Source organism: Cherax quadricarinatus, chromosome 50 (assembly GCF_038502225.1).
Source record: "Cherax quadricarinatus isolate ZL_2023a chromosome 50, ASM3850222v1, whole genome shotgun sequence".
NCBI classification, from domain to species: Eukaryota; Metazoa; Arthropoda; class Malacostraca; order Decapoda; family Parastacidae; genus Cherax; species Cherax quadricarinatus.
Genome location: NC_091341.1, coordinates 27,509,712 through 27,527,635, shown reverse-complemented (window position 1 = coordinate 27,527,635; position 17,924 = coordinate 27,509,712). Strand labels below are relative to the sequence as shown.

Below are 17,924 nucleotides of genomic sequence, written 5' to 3'. Positions count from 1 at the left end.
CCAACTTGTCGGTATTTATTACCAAGGTTTATACCGTATTTCTTAGTAAACTGATGTTCTAGTGCAGTTATCCTCTTCAAAATACCGTTTTCTCTTATTCAAAGACGACATGGAGGGGAGTAACTCATTTATATCGAAATATTTCCGATGGTCTTTCGCCATATTATGGCCTATTTTATTCAGTCTAGAGTATATAACATGTTTGTATGTTATTAATAGTGTTTATTATATCATATTAGATCAATTCTGATAGATAAATAAGCCGTATAGTTGATATATAAGCTGATATAAGCGTAATAATGAAGTTTTGGAAAATTACATTTATCTGAATGTATCATTAAGTACATAACAATAAATGAACATAGATAATTATTATTTATCAGTTAGACAAGTAGGAATTTGGGACACCTAGGTCGCGAAAAATGTCCCCCTTCGATACCTACCACTGTCATATCCACAAGTTGCTCTGGACCTATTATTATTATTATTATTAAATATTAGCCGGTATTCTCCCGGCCCGGGCCTTTTCCAAGTGGTGGCCCGGCCTTGGCTCCCTCTTTAGGGAGTGTCTGAGACCTAAGTCTCCCATGGGAGGAGGCACAAGTACCTCCTCATCTTTGGGACCAACTGTCCCCAGGCCTAGCCACAAGCTAGGCCTCTCTGGTCTGCCATCCCCGCCTCAAGGGGACTAATGGGAATGACAGGCTTGTGAGCTAAAGGCTCGGGCTCAGGCACCTACCCTACCCTAGAAGGGTTAGGCATGGTGTCGATGCTGGACCTATTAATTATAAATGAAATATATATCACCAGGAATGCTGGTAAATATATAAATTTGTGGACTGTATATTAAAAATAATAAATGATTATAGATACACATATACATAACAGAAGGAGAATATCTTAAAAATCACTCACCAATTTAACTGGAGATTAAGTTGTATCATACTCAGAAAACCTCATTGTCTATACATGAAAATAACACTGGCCAGAATTATAACATAACAGACTTATCTGAGGTTCCTGGAGCTGTCATATCCAGTCGCCTGATATCTCAAGTTATGCACATCCAACAATTTCGCCTCCTATTTGAGAGGTGTCAGCCCAACTTTAACCTCTAGAGCACGAAAATTTCTTCCCATTATTCACAACGTGTTATTCAATTCAAACAAAATGGCGACTCTCCTTCTGTGCAGACGCAGGCTTTCCGTTTTCTATGACATAAATATTATTAAATACAGTATGGCCATCTATTTACATATAACTGTATTTCTGGAAAATATATACAGTATTTTCCACACTGCAGCCGGGCAGAGTTCGTTGCTAAACGACTCAAATTACTCATTTGGCAATGGTGGAGGACCTGGGTACATATAGGATCTGGCATCCACACGGCGACATATTACACAAGATTTAATCACCCTTTTAACACTTTGCCGTCCTTGTGGAATCCAGAAAGTTTCCCTAATACAATTTAAGGTATCTTGTACCCCACCATTCATTACATTTTTATGGGCATTTAGCACAATTAAATTTGTTAGATGATGAGTTTTGGGCAGTAAGATAGGGCGTTTAGCATAATCACCCAATTCAGCATTTTGCAACCTACCTCTGCACCTAATTACATTGTTCTTTAAATACAGTCCCAATTTCTCTATTATGGAACCTTTCACATATTTTCTTTCCATCATCAATTTAATCTCATTTCCTGTACTCTCTTTATCCAATATTCAAGAGGCTGTGAAAACTTAAATGAAATATTCATCTTGTTTAGAAATTTAAACACCAACTTAGTTACATTGATTAGTTTGGGTAAAGAAGAATACCTATTTATGTCAATGGCTAATGAAGGACAAACTATTGGAGTGGTGGTCACAGTAATTTCAACAGGAGCAATATATGCCTTTTGTACAGGCCAATTAGCTTTATTTACCAACCAGCTCGGTCCTTTAAACCATGATACAGCATTTACAAATTTAGCATAAGGTAAACCTCGAGACAAGAAATCAGTTGGATTCTCCTCACCAGGTATATGATTAAATGTTAACATATGTTGACCCAAACTATTATACTTCTCTTGTATCTGATTAATTTCAGTGACTCTGTTTTGTACGTACACAATTTTACTGTTTCCATTACGAATCCATTGTAAGGATACCTCATTATCAGACCAAATTACAGTGTCGCTAATATTTATCTCCTGCAACTTATTTCTTATATAATTAGCTAATTTGACACCTACATAAATGGCTGTTAATTCCAACTGAGGTAAGGTACGTGATTTAATTGGAGACACTTTAGCCTTAGACATAACAAGAGAAATAACACTATTACATTGAAGGTAAGCAACTGCTCCATATGCCAATTTTGAAGCATCACAAAAAATGTGGAGTACATTTTTCCCATTTGGATTGGCCACCTGGCGTGGGAACTCCAACATTGGAATTTTTTCATAATCACCAATTAATTCATCCCACCTGTTAATGAATTCCTCAGGTAGAATTTCATCCCAAGCACATTTAAATTTCCAAGCTTCCTGAATTAATAATTTCCCTCTTATAGTAAGGGGTGACACTAAACCTAGTGGATCAAAACATTTGGAAACTTCAGCAAGCAAAACTCTCTTAGTTAATTTATTGGGCATACTGTAATTATTAGGTTTTAACATTAACAAATCTCTCTCAGTATCCCAAGTTAAACCCAATACATTACTACATTTTGGCACTTCATCTCCAGGGAATCTTTACTTATTTTGTACTTTAATTTGGACGAATTACTATTCCATTCCCTCAGAGGCATATCCGCATTTTGCATTATTTTATTAGCCTCTCCATAAGTCATTAACAGTTCCTCTTCAGTTGACGTCACACCCAGGAAATTGTCCACATAAAATTGTTTGCTCATTACTTTACTCAATGGACTTTCCATACATTTAAGGTGTGCATTTATCGTCGCTTGAAGTATGATGTAGCACCAAATAATACATTCCTAAAGCAAAAGGTTTTCAGAGGGCTAAGCGGGTCAATAGAATTCTCAGGCCATAAGAAGCGGGTACAATCCCGGTCAGCCTCTTGTAAACCCACTCTTGGGAAAGCTTTACTTATGTCAGCTTCACTCTGAAATTTAATAAGATATCTCCTAATTTTTCCGTCAACGACGGACCTGTCATCAAACAGTCATTTAAACTAGGTACATTTTTGTTACTCCTGGCACTACAATTAAACACAATCCTCAAAGGAGTGGTCTTAGAATCCTTCTTCACTCCGTGATGGGGCAAATAGTGACCATAAATTTTGGCTTGCTCAGGAGGTACATCTTCTATAAATTTATTAATTAATTGTTCAGCAATTATATCATTATAGGCAGTTAACAATTCTGGTGTCTTACTCAGTTCGCAGAGCTGAGACTTTAATTGTCCATATGCCATTCTGTAATTAGTGGGCAATTCTGGATGGTTCAGTCTCCACGGAAGTCGTACCCAGTATTGTCCAGATTCAAATTTTACATCTCTCAGGTATTGATCCTGAGTAAAAGAATCATCTGGACTTTCTTCATTTACATTTATTCCAATGCTGTCTAATTCCCATATTTGTCCTCTTCGCTTTCGGGCTGAGTGGACGCACTACTCAAACAGCTCCTGCTTTCTCTGATGCACAACTTCCTGTTTTCACCAAGATGGCTGCCAGCTACCGCAGGAGGAGCAACACCGTGTGTGTTGACCTTGTTAAAGGGGCAATTTACCCTACGAATGCCTCTGTTTTATTACCAACGATTATACGGGACACGTTTGGCATTGAAGTTGAAGAATTACATGGAATAGCACTTAATGGTTCATCATGAATCTTCATAAAGTTCTGCACAGTGGAGGCATATGAAAGGACGGTGACTCAGTACCAGGAGAAGAACATCACCGTATCATCTGGTCTGGAGGTATGCCTGCGGGATGCCTCAAAATACTACACCTGGGTGAGGATCCGCAACATTCCTTTAGAGGCAGACGATGTGGATATCAGAGAGACATTTCAAAGATATGGTGAGGTGCATGCTATAACTTTAGTTCGATGGACGGAGGGAATCTATGAAGGGTTGCCGGCTGGATCTTACACCGTCAAGATGTCTTTAAGAAGACCTATTCCATCGTATGTTGTCCTGGAGGATTTTAGGACACAGCTGTATGTGACCTACACGGGACAATGCAAGACGTGTCGCCTGTGCGGCGCTTTTGACCACATGGTGGCTGGATGTGGTAAAGCAGCAGCACCGCGGCCTTGGGAATGGCAAGTAGTCACAGAGTCTCAGGCGGAACCTCTGCCGAAGACTTTGAGTGCAGCAGGCAAAGGTAATTGGGCGGACGAAGTGGAGGGCATGGAAGAGAATTGTGTGACGCTACCAGTGGCTTCGGATGCTCCCCCGCAAACGGGCCCGGGAGTTGAGCAGCAGCCTGTGGGGGTGGGAGAGACCGGTGATCCACAGGAGTTATCTACGCCCCTACAGGAGATGATTAAGTCTTTCCTGGACGTGCCTGCGGAGGAGAACCCATCTACAGACAGGAGAATTCTGATGGTTGAGAAGGACTTGATTGAGCAGATTCCAGGGCCTCTGGGGTCAGAGCCTGGCATGTTGCAGTTGCTACAGGTGGAAGCTGAGGTGCACAAGGGGAATGGAAATACTGATATGGAAATTGAGGGCACATCTAGAAAGAGGGCTGGAGGCTCGTCGGATGAGGAGGTTATAACACCAGCTCAGTGTACAGGGAAGAAGACGTGGGCGGGAGTGATTAAGAAGGGGCAGGGTAGTGCACAGGGGGGGAGGGGGTCCAGGCGGGAAAGAGTGCATGGGAAAAGACAGAAGCAGCAAAAAGTGGAACAGACAGGACACAGAGACATAGAGGAAAGCCACCCTTTCTGAATCTTTAAGTGGCTGACGATAAACGTGAATGGCCTTAGAGCTGACGGTAAACGAGTATGGTTGGAGGATGTTTTGCGGCGTTTTAACATTGATGTGTGTTTTATTCAAGAACACAATTTTAAGTATGGCAGAGAGTTGAGGCTGAACGGTTTTAGGATGTATGTTGGTAGTTCAGGGAAATTAAAGGGTGGGGTGGCAGTGGCAGTGAGGGAGTCCAGCCCATTCCACGTGCTCAAGTGGGAAGAGGGAGGGGAGAGGAGGGTGGTGAGGGTGGAGGGGATATGGGGTGAGATTAGAGTATGTTTTCTGGGGATATATATGCCGGTAGATAGTAACATACGGGTAAAGGTGAATTTTGTAAGGGAGGTTTTGCTTTTCTACATGCCGGGTTTACCAATGGTTTCTATAATAGGTGGGGATTGGAATTGTGTAATCAGGAATAAGGATGTGGAGCCGAGAGGGGCAGGGTGTGTGCATGGGGTATTGAGGGATTTGTTGAGGGATGCAGGGGTTTATGACATAGTCAGGGGCGATGGGTGGAAAGTAGAGCACACGTTTATGCGGAGGGGTTATGTGGCCAGGTTGGATCGTATATATATAACTCGAGATATAACAGTAGAACGTGTAATGACGATAGATTTAGGTTTTTCGGACCATCGTGCCGTTTTGGCAGAGATGGCATGGGAAGGGATGGTTCGTAGGTATGTGGGTTATTGGAAAATGAATGTGAGGCTACTTCAGGGAGAGGGGGAGGGGTTGTTTTTTAGGGAATGGTGGAAGCAACTATGGGAGGCTCGCAACGAAGAGGAGGATGTCTTGGAATGGTGGGAGAAGCACGCTAAATTGCAGATTAGGGAGTATTACCAGCATAGAGGACGGGATGAGGCGAGGTGGAGGTATGGTTTACAGAAATATTTAGAGGGGCAGCTAAATGATTGTTATGAAGGGGGAGGGGGGATAGACATGGAGAAATAGAGGTTTTAAGGGGAAGACTGAGGGATATACAAAATTCTCGTTTTGATGCGATATGTGTGAGGGAAGGTTTAGAGGAGGTTCTATGGGGTGACAAACCGTCAGGATGTGTTTTGAGGAGATTTAGGAATAGGCAACAGATGACCACGATTATGGGTTTAGAGGTGTGTAAAGGGGTGGGGGGATATAGGGTGGGGCAGGTACTTAGTACCACCGATGGAATGAGCAATTATGCTGATCATTGGTTTAGGGGGAAATTTAAGCAGGGGGAGGGAGGAGAGAGGGAGGGAGAGATTCTGGGAGAAGGAATTCGAGGTTTTTTAGGGAAGGAGGAGAGAGCGGTAATGGAGGGTAGGATCAGTGAGGAGGAGGTGGACGAGGCGGTAATGGGCTTGAGTAGGGGAAAAGCGCCGGGCATTGATGGAATTCCTAATGATTTCTATATTACACATTGGGATTGTATGAAGGGATGTCTGGTCCTGTTGTTTAACTGTATGAAGGAAAGGGGAGTGTTGGGGGAATCGCAGAGCACGGGGGTAGTAGTTTTGGTCTATAAGGGAGGGGGGGAAGACCTTGCGTGCTTTTAGGGCGAGCTCCCTCATGTGTTCAGATTATAAAGTTTTTGCGAAGGTTTTACGTAACCGTATGAAAAAGGCGCTTGACCGAGTCCTACATAGAGGTCAGTGTGGGATTCCAGGTCGAAGTATGCGTGAGGGGCATGGAAGAATTAAGGATTTTGTGGAGGGAAGACAAGGGGGGGGATATCTTGGGGATTGATTGGAAGCAGGCTTATGACAGTGTAGATAGACATATGTTGTGGAGTATTTTACAAAAACAGGGTTTTGGGGATGAGATTGTGTGCTGGGCGACTACTTTGTATACGCCTGCAACGGTAAGGGTACAGGTTAATGGGAAGTTAGGGTTGCCGGTGCAGATGGGGATGGGTTTGCGACAGGGTTGCCCCATGTCTCAAATCCTTTTTGCATGCATGCAGGACCCTTTTTATAGGCTTATAGAGGAAGGAGTGTGGAAACAGGGAGAGGTGGGACATGGGAGATGTGGTATTGTGGGGTATGTGGATGACACCACAGTTTTGGTGGGAGGGGAAATAGGATTGGGGAATGTGGAACGTATAATAGAGATTTTTGGTGGGGCGACAGGGATGAGGGTTAATGGAGCAAAGTCAAAGTTATTAGAAGTAGGCACGTGGGTGGGGGGGGGAACAGTATGGGTGGAACGTAATAATAATAATAATAATAATAATCTTTATTTACTACAAGTACATGTACATGGTATACAGTCCTAGCTGACAACAATGACATACTACTACATAGAAAGCCACTTGTTATGCTGAGCATCTCGGGCAAATTAGGTCAGTGTCCCAGGATGCGACCCACACCAGTCGACTAACACCCAGGTACCCATTTTACTGATGGGGAACATAGACAACAGGTGGAAAGAAACACGCCCAATGTTTCTACTCTGGCTGGGAATCGAACCCAGGCCCTCGCCGTGTGAAGCGAGAGCGTTAACCACCAGGCCACCAGATAGAATTAAGATATGTGGGGTTGTGTATATGGCGGACGCTAGGGAGGCGCAGAGAATAAATTCAAAGGAAGTTGTGAGTAGAGCGATGGGTAGGATGCGCGGGTGGAGGGCTGGGGATGTAACATTGCAGCAGAGGGTGGTGGTAGTAAATACACTTGTGTACAGTAAAGTGTGGGGCATGGCAGAAATATATCCCCTGAGGTCGTGCGATATTCAGGAACTGGAGAGGGTAGTTTTGAGGTATGTGTGGGGTTATAGGAAGCCATGGCTACGGAAGGAGGTGGTGATGATGGGTGTACGGCAGGGTGGGATGGGTCTTATACCTTTGGACACACGAGTGAAGGCAGTGTATGTGAAGCAGCGGTATTTGAGGGTGGGAGGGGAGAGGGGTAGAAGGGTGGGAGAGGTCATGGAGGATGTGCGAAAATGGTGGAAGGGGAAGGCACTACTGGAGTGTGAAGATATGGTGCAAAATTTGTTGGCAGTAAAGGAAGCAAAAAAAGTGAGGGTAAGTAGGCTGGGGAGGACAGTTTGGCAGGGTACAGGGAGTAGCTACATACCCGATGTATGATTGGAAGGGCATTTGGAAACTTTCGGAAGATCAGATTAAAGCCAAGGGTTCGTGAAGTGGTTTATAGATTCTTTATGGGAATTCTAGCCACAAGGTCAGCGCTATATAGAATGGGTTATGTAGGTGCTGGCACTTGTTTGCATTGTGGGGAAGAGGAGACGGCTTTTCATGTTATATATTTTTGTGAGAACTTGGGTTTTGTAAGGACATGGTTAGCGAGAGTTTTGGGTATAGTGGCGGGAGGGGGGAGAAACATTTCGACTTTGAGGGCTTTGCATTTTGATGTGGGAGGGGTTTCCAAGGACATTCGGAGGGCAGTGATGTATGTATGTGTTTTGGTGCATGCGGGAGGTGGGGGGTGAATGTAGGGTGAGGGTGCTTGCGGCGAGTGTGTATCGTGCAGTATGCAGAAATAGGCTACTATATGGGAGGTTGTGGGTAAACAGTTTTCCCTTGGGTTATCGTAATCTGACAGTAGGTGTAATGTTGGGGTTGGGTGTAGTTTAGAGCTGGATTGGGCTGTTTTCTCCCTAAACTGGCATTTTTGTTCTTTTTTGATATTAGTGGAGGATGGAAGGTGGAATAAAAGTGTGTGGTAGTGGAGCGTATGGGTGTAATGTGTTTAGGAATGAGGGGGGGGGCGTAGGGGGGGTGAACTGGTGACATTTGGTTAAGAGACGGGTTTTATGACTTTCGGCGTCAGGTACGAACTTGAGCATGAAAGGGAATGTGAGTTTGTGGTTTTTAATACAGATAGCATGGGGTCAGGGGATGGCAGGGGGTGGCTTTCTGAAGTGTCTTTTGCCAGGTTGGTTTTGTTAATGATTGAGGTAGTACTGACCGGTACATGTTTTATTAGGAGCCATAAGTTATATTGTGTAACTTAGTGTGTGACAGAGTAAGTCTGATATTGCTCTGGAACATTGTTAATAAATATATATATCTTGTTGAACATGATAATACATAAAAATGGGAATATGTATTAGTGTGTGAGTTACAATTTCTAGTGTACTGTTACCATATTAGTTGGTATTCTTTACTTTGTCAAATAATTACTATCTATATATTGTTATAAGTTATTATGTTAGTTCTTATTTTATACGAACAAATGTAATGTGTTGTGACATCTAGTGCAAGTGGATTTTATCTTGCACTGGGGAAAAGGAGAAGTGTAATGTAAATATGATCGGATCATAACGAAATGTCATTGGATATATGTACACTGTATTTAGAAGGCAGGAAGGATTGTGAGGATTGTCAATATATGTATTAATTCTTATGTAAATTTCATGGAAATCAGTGTGATAATAATGTACACTTATTAGTTGGATGATAACTATTGATATTATTATGCTTATTGTAATATAATTTTGATTGATGAAATGTATAATAAGGTTTTAGCTTTGGACTCAAGAGATAAAAATCATAGGTGATGGGGGATATTTTGTAAGCACAAAGATGAATCAGCAGTATGTATTTAGAAAATTAAAAATTTTTATTTTTCTGTGGCGGAGTCGATAAGGGGTTCTTATATACCCTTATTTCATTGTATTCTAATGAATTTTTAAATTCAATAACTGAAGGTGGTTATGAGTGGTGACAGCAGACATAGTTACTAGGCAAGTGGGGGGGAGGGAGGTTGAAGAGTCAACGGTAGTGTATTAAACCCACCACCGTGCACGATATTGATTGTTATCATGAGGTATATGAGGGTTAGGGTGTGGATTGGTTTCATTAGTGGATGTGTGCCATCATGTTCAGATATTCCTTGTATTATAGTCAGCCTTTTAGATGGCAGGATTGTGTTTTATACATGTTGTCAATGAAGTCCTTAAAGCTCTTATAAATGTATAAGAGATGTCAATGAGTATACTAAGGAGAAAGTGGTAGTTTTTCAAGGGGGGGAGTGTAAGCTTTACTAGGTAGGACTATCATTTTTTATTATAAGACCATCTTTTCATGTGAAGTACAGTACATAAAAGTAGTGTTTGATTGGAGTGCAACAGCCAGTCTGATGTCATTATATAAGTGCTTCTTTGGTATTTGTGTAGTCACTGAAGATTATCGTTTTACTGCTTGTATCTTGTTACATATTGATTAAGTACTCATATATTTTGTACCTGAGTTTTAAATAAAATAAAAAAAAAAAATTCCCACAATTTATGCACTGGCTCAACACCATCCTCTATGGAAGAATTATACTGGGGTACTTTTTCATGAGTAAGACACACAGTTATGGTATTTGTAGTTTCCTCTAGTCATGAATTATTATTATGAGGAATCCTACCATACATTACATGGCCTCCTGCAGTCTTCAAAAGGGTGACACCACATTTCTTTACCATAACCTTTACAAAGGAGGCATAATAGTCACTACCTATCCAAATATTTATTGGGCCTACAGAATCATCACTTACACCAGAAGGTGCTAAATTTACAATATGTGAGTCTTTCTGTAGCTTTACTAAGCCCTACTGTAGATATTTTCTTTGGAAGTCTATCTACAATTACTGCATTAACACGTTTTTTCTCATTGCCCAGCCTGACAGTTACATAAAGTGTGTCATGCAATTGAGCCCTTTTATCCGAGAGAAAACCAGATAATTTTAAAGTTGTGGGATCTCCCATCTGTACTTTCATACCATCAAGACATTTACGTTGTATTTATTTTTATTTATTTATTTATTATAAATTTGTGCACACATACAGAGGTACAAAAAAATACAGATAAGAGCAGTATGCCAAAGCCACTTATACTATGCATAGCATTACGGGCTGGCTTAAAATTAACTTAAGATTAATTAAGCAATGATGAAGTCAGTGATAAAACATTAATGTAAACAGATTACTACAAAGCACAAGTGAGTATTACAAAGACAGGTCATATGAAGGATTCTGTTAGGTAGTGTATTTAAAAAATAATAAAGTTAGATTGGGTTTTAGGTTTAACATTTATGTGATATAATTGTGAGAAACATTTAAGATATACAATTTATAAGGTTCAGTTATTCAGTATTTATTTGGTTTTGGGTGAGTAAGTGATCTTTGAGTAGAGACTTGAATTTATAAACAGGTAGTGTTTCTTTTATATTTACAGGTAATGAATTCCAGATTTTAGGGCCTTTTATGTGCATTGAGTTTTTGCATAGTGTGAGATGAACACGAGGAACATCAAAGAGTGATCTGTGCCTTGTGTTATGGTCATGTGTTCTGTTGAGGTTGGCAAGGAGATGTTTGAGGGGAGGGTTAATATCAGAGTTAAGTGTTCTATGTATGTAATAGGTGCAGTAATAAGTATGGATGTTTTGTATGGTGAGTAGGTTTAGTGTATTGAATATTGGTGGAGTGTGCTGCCTGTAGTGAGAATTTGTTATCATTCTAACTGCAGCCTTTTGTTGGGTAATTAGTGGTCTGAGATGGTTAACTGTTGTTGAGCCCCATGCACAAATTCCATAGGTGAGATAGGGGTAAATAAGAGAGTGATATAGGGCCAGGAGGGCTGACTGTGGAACATAGTACCGTATCTTCGATAGTATGCCTACAGTCTTGGAAATTTTCTTAGAAATTTGTTGTATATGTGTATGAAATTTGAGTCTATTATCAAGGTGGATTCCTAAGAATTTTCCCTCTGTTAGCTTTGTGATAGGTGATCCGTTTATCATTATGTTAAGAGGGACATCTGTAGCTCTGTTACCAAACTGAATGAAGTAGGTTTTGTCAATGTTTAGTGTAAGTTTGTTAGTCCTCATCCAGGTAGATATTTTCTGTAATTCGGTATTTACAGTATTGGCTAGTGTGACTGGGCTCGGGTGAGAGAAGACGTATGTAGTGTCATCTGCAAATAGTGTGGGTTTGAGTAATTGCGAAGCATTTGGAAGGTCATTTATGTATAGGAGAAAGAGAAGAGGGCCAAGGACACTTCCCTGTGGGACACCAACTGTAATTGGTTGCGCAGAAGAGTTTGCCCCATTTGCGTACACATATTGGCTTCTGTTGCTGAGGTATGACTTGAGGTAATTGAGGGAGTGCCCTCTTATACCATAGTGTGACAATTTTACGTGGAGCAAGTCATGGTCAACTGTATCAAAAGCTTTACGTAAGTCAATGAAGATCCCCAGTGGGACTTCTTTTTTCTCTATTGCAGTGTATATATGTTCTAGCATGTGTATAATAGCATCATTAGTATTTTTATTAGGCCTGAAACCAAATTGGCAGGGGTTGAGTATGTTCTGGGAGATAAGGTAGGAGTAGATTCGTTTATGAATTAGTTTTTCAAAGATTTTTGAGAGAGGGTGTAAGTTGGATATTGGCCTATAGTTATTCAACTCTGTTTGGTCTCCTCCTTTGTGGATCGGGGTGACCCTTGCTATTTTGAGTACTGTAGGGAAGGTGGAGGATTCAATGGATTTGTTAAAGAGTGTTGCAATGATTGGAGATAGCACTTGTGACACTTTTTTATATATAAAGGGTGGTAAGGTACTTAAATCTCCTGCCTTGTTTTTTAGTGCATTGATAATAAGGGAGACTTCGTATGGGTTAGTCGGAGCTAGGAACAGTGTGTTCGGGTAGTTGCCGGTGAGGTAGTTATTTGGTGGGGTATCTGAGCTTGGGATTTTATGGGCAAGGTTTTGTCCTATAGTGGAGAAGAAATCATTGAGTCTGTTTGCTGTTTCTGTTGGTGGGAGTTGGGGTTCATCTGATTTTGCTAATTTTATTTCGCTATTTCGTGATATCTTTTTTGTTCCCAGAATTTCAGATAGTGTTTTCCAGGTCTTTTTTATATCACCTCGTAAGTTGGATAATCTGTTCTCATAATACAATTTTTTTGCCCTTCTTATCAGGCTGGTTAGGATTGACGAGTAACGTTTTGTTTGGTCTCTGGTTATGTGACCCATTCTGTACTGTTTTTCATATTGGTGTTTTGTATTTATGGATTTGAGAATGCTGGGTGTTAGCCAGGGACTGTTCAGTCTCTTTGCTGTCATCTGTTTAGTTTTTTTAGGGCAGTGCTTGTTATAGAGGTATTGGGTCTTTTTTAGAAAATTATTAATACATTCGTCAATATCTGTATAGATTTCTAGCTCAGTGTGCCAATCAATGTTTGCTAATGCTGTTGCGAAGTTATTAATGGCTGCCTCATTGTGAAGTCTGAAGGTGACTTTAGTAGTGTCTTGGGGTAGTTTACCAAGAGTTGTTATGAGGAAAGTAGGGTAGTGGTCTGTGGTATTATCTGTAATTATGCCTGATTTTAAAGGGGATATGGTGTTGGTCCAGATGTGGTCAAGTAGGGAAACACTAGTCTCTGTAACTCTTGTAGGTTTTGTTACTGTTGGTAGTAACATACAATTACTCATTGTGTTTGTGAATTCAGTAACGTGTGGGTCCTGGTCTTGCAGGAGATTTATATTGAAGTCACCTGAGAGTAGTAAGTGATCTTTGTTCATGCGTGCATCAGTTATCATACTTCCTAGATTTTGACTAAATTGGCTAATGTTTGACTGTGGAACTCTGTAGATGTTTATCAATGTGAGAGGTTTTTGTAGGTATTTGGATTTGAATTTAGCTATTATATATTCCCCATGTTCATCCCTTGTGCAAGTATTAGTGATACATTCTAGTTGGTCTGAGTAGTATATGGCTGTGCCACCCCCTTGTTGGTCTGGCCTACAGTTGTGTATGGCTGTGTAACCAGGAATGGCATAGACATCTGTACTATCAGGCTTTAGCCAGGTTTCAGTTAGTGTAATGATGGACATATTGGCATGTAAGGAATTTAGTAATGCTATGAGGTCATCGTAATGCTTGCTTAATGATCTGATATTGTAGTTAAAGATAGTTATGTTGTTGTTGGCACTGAGAAGTGCCTTTGATTGTTCTGCAGTGTAGTAATTACAGTAACTGTTTGATTCATTTAAGTCATTAAATAAGAGGTTGGTATCAGGATCAATGCTTGTAATCATAAGATTTGTAGTGAATCTATAGTTAGAATTAAGTATAAAACAAAGTAAATAGTCTTAAGCTAAAAAATAGCACCTGAATTATTTAACAAATGTAAAATAATGAGCTAAGGGACTAATACAAATAAAGTGATGATCATATAATAGTGCTTGGGAATATGATAGTAGGTAGTACTATAAAGGTAATTTTTTAAAGTTATAATTATAGTTTAAAATTATAATAAAAAGGGACTAATATAGGTTGTGAATAAATGAGCTTTGGAATATAATGGCAAGATTGTGAGCTTATTCTACTTTAGCACCTGAGAATAGCACCTTGATTATTTTAACAGTTGTGGATATATAAACTAGGATAGTTATATAAAGCTAAAATAAAGGAGAAAATATAAAAGGGACTAAAATTAAGTAATGGTAAGCAAAGTTAAATGGACAGATGGTAGGAATTATAATATAAACTTATAATATAAAAATACAATTTGAAATGGTACTTGCAATTGCACTAGAGTCTGGTATGGGTTGTTGACAAGATCAAGGTTATAACTATAGATTTAAATTGACAAAATAAAATTCACAATTAAAGTACAAAAGAATATTAGTAAAAAATCACAATGGTAATGTCTTGGTTATAATATGATAGTAAGATGGTAGACAGGTACCCAGGTACACAGGTACAAAGGATAATACAAGGTTGGGGTTGAATATAAAAACTTGAAAATTTGGCAACAAAATGTTATGGGAAGTATAAAATAATGTTTAATGTACAAAAGTAAAATTGACTGGTAGTAAATATGGTGTTTAATAAAATTTTAGTAAGTAATAATGATTACAAAAAAGTGAAATAGTAATGTTTATTTCATTCAATATTGCACTGGTAGTTATACTTGAGGTTATATGGCAGTACAAGGTAATTAAGAGTAATCTAGGATAGTAAATGTGGTATTAAAACAGGTAAAGGTAATTAGTCAAGTAATGGTTATTAAATGTCAAAAATGTTAAGAGTAAATTGAAATTTTAGTAAAAATGATATTTATTAATTTTAGTAAGTAATATCAATTGTAGTATTTAAAAAAAATATGAGGTAGTAATATGGACAGAGAAAGTATCAATTCAGCTAATGTTCAAGCGAACAATAGTAAATAAGAAAATCACATAAGGTGATTTATGCTTACTAGTAAAATCACAAAATGAGGTAGTTGATTATTTAAATACTAAGAGATTGTACAATGAAATTTGAACAATAATGGAGCAAAACATACACTACACTACGTAGACTTTTAAGTTGGACATTGTTTAGTTATTCTCTGTAAGATTAGTATCCCTGAGAAATCGTGATAGATCATTCTCGTTCGTGATTGTGTACAGTTGACCTACATTTGTTTTCCTAACTAGAATTTTCCCATCCCGTGTGAAGCATTGGTGTATTGTGTCATTATTCTCCCGCTTAAGTTTTCTGACTCTATACAGGAGGTTCTGACGTTTTTTGGTAAGACACTCGTTTATGTATACCTCTTTCTTTACTTTAATAGATGCAATAATTAAGTCTTTTTTCCTATCATGTGAGTTGAATCTAAGCATAACACTTTTTCTACCATGGGATCCTAGTAATCTGGCTTCTTTTATTTCAGACTCTGGTACAATAACACTTGTTTGGTCCTTTATGATCTGCAGAGTAATTTCTTTACTGTTTGTTTGGTTCATATCACTGGGAAAAAGTGGACTGTTAACTATTACTGCGTCCGATAGTTTTTCTTGCTCAGTTTTATCTTCTTGGAGAGCAAAGTAGTCACTGAACTGGTTATCTAAGTTGTTCTTCCATTGTTTTACTGCTTCTTCAACCTTTGTATTAAGAGATATTATTTGTTGGGTATGGCTATCTATGACTGTTTGGATGGTCTTGTCACAGTTAGTCATTCCAGGTGTTGATAACTTTTGTTCAAGACTGAGGATTTTGTTCTCGAGTTGTGTCATCCTGGTGTCTTGTTTTGTTAGCGTCTCTCGAAGATTCATATTTTCAATAACTAAGTTGGAGATGCATGACTTTAGGGTATCTGGATCGTTGGTCATACCTGAGAGACTACTAGGTAGGTTGAATCCGGGGAAGAGAGGGGAGGATGGGCTGGTGGCAGCCATGTTTGTTGTTATTGTTGTGGTGTCGCCTTGAGTGGTGGTGAGTGGGGTGGTTGCTGGGCCGGCGTCCTCCTGGCTACACTTGTTGAATAGTTGATTTTTCGGTGTTTTCTTGCTGGCCTTGGTGTTGTTTCCTCTTAGATTACGCCTCATAATACTACAGGAATTGTTGTTGTTAAGAAGAAGTTGTAGTATACAAAGCTTAGGGTTACGTTGTTCGGCTGGCAGCGGGGTGTTGCTTTCGGTTTGTGTGCAGTCTTCCTTTGATCTCTCTTTTTTTCGATTTGTAGGTTTCACTGTTGGTAATCTTTTGTCATTCTGGGTGCTACGTTGGGTAGTGCAGTTTTGCTTGTAACTAGGTCATCATAGGAGCATTTGTAGCTCTGGTAGTTGGAGAAAAATACGGAGCTTGGAAGTCGCTGCTGCCGCTGCCACTGCCTTTCCAGCCCTGTATGAAAGTACGCTGGGATCCCTGGTCCAATAATGCAGTTACATTTTTTGATTTATGCCTTTTATCATCAATTTTTACCTGTAACACAGGTAAGGCTACTTCAGCAAAACCATTATTATTAACATTAGCAGCAATTTTTACATTAGCCACTGTTGTGTCAGGTTTGTCAACATTATCATTATTATCAACATTAACATATAGACCTTTACACCTGACTATATGGTGTCTTCCTTTGTGACATTGATAACAGAAGTTTAATTTGGCATAACAATCCTTTACATTTTGATTACCTAAACACCTGATACATCTGTCAAGTTCCTCCAATCTTTCAACTTTATCATTCCATGATTTGTATGCATTGCAATTCTTAGAAAAATGAGTACCCTTGCAGAAAAGACAATCTCTCTTTTCTTTGTCTTCCTTTGCAGATGACACCCGAATCTGCATGACAGTGTCTTCCATTGCAGACACTGCAAAGCTCCAGGCAGACATCAACCAAATCTTTCAGTGGGCTGCAGAAAACAATATGAAGTTCAACGATGAGAAATTTCAATTACTCAGATATGGTAAACATGAGGAAATTAAATCTTCATCAGAGTACAAAACAAATTCTGGCCACAAAATAGAGCGAAACACCAACGTCAAAGACCTGGGAGTGATCATGTCGGAGGATCTCACCTTCAAGGACCATAACATTGTATCAATCGCATCTGCTAGAAAAATGACAGGATGGATAATGAGAACCTTCAAAACTAGGGAGGCCAAGCCCATGATGACACTCTTCAGGTCACTTGTTCTATCTAGGCTGGAATATTGCTGCACACTAACAGCACCTTTCAAGGCAGGTGAAATTGCCGACCTAGAAAATGTACAGAGAACTTTCACGGCGCGCATAACGGAGATAAAACACCTCAATTATTGGGAGCGCTTGAGGTTCCTAAACCTGTATTCCCTGGAACGCAGGAGGGAGAGATACATGATTATATACACCTGGAAAATCCTAGAGGGACTAGTACCGAACTTGCACACGAAAATCACTCATTACGAAAGCAAAAGACTTGGCAGACGATGCACCATCCCCCCAATGAAAAGCAGGGGTGTCACTAGCACGTTAAGAGACCATACAATAAGTGTCAGGGGCCCGAGACTGTTCAACTGCCTCCCAGCACACATAAGGGGGATTACCAACAGACCCCTGGCAGTCTTCAAGCTGGCACTGGACAAGCACCTAAAGTCAGTTCCGGATCAGCCGGGCTGTGGCTCGTATGTTGGTTTGCGTGCAGCCAGCAGCAACAGCCTGGTTGATCAGGCTCTGATCCACCAGGAGGCCTGGTCTCAGACCGGGCCGCGGGGGCGTTGACCCCCGGAACTCTCTCCAGGTAAACTCCAGGTT

General features: G+C 40.0%; 1 protein-coding gene across 2 annotated transcripts; it reads right to left on the bottom strand.

The window, feature by feature from the left end:
* Positions 1-16,108, bottom strand: LOC138854149 (uncharacterized). 2 transcript variants are annotated; one of them, XM_070095601.1, is made up of 2 exons: positions 16,020-16,108; positions 1-4,519 (listed from the first exon to the last, which is right to left on the bottom strand). In XM_070095601.1, exon 2 carries the CDS (start codon positions 2,663-2,665, stop codon positions 1,688-1,690), a length of 978 nt encoding a protein of 325 aa, XP_069951702.1. In that variant the 5' UTR covers positions 2,666-4,519; positions 16,020-16,108; the 3' UTR covers positions 1-1,687. The 2 variants fall into 2 exon arrangements, with proteins under 2 accessions (XP_069951702.1, XP_069951703.1); XM_070095602.1 differs by having other exon boundaries at positions 1-4,438; positions 16,020-16,107.
* Between the last annotated feature and the right edge of the window lie 1,816 nt (positions 16,109-17,924).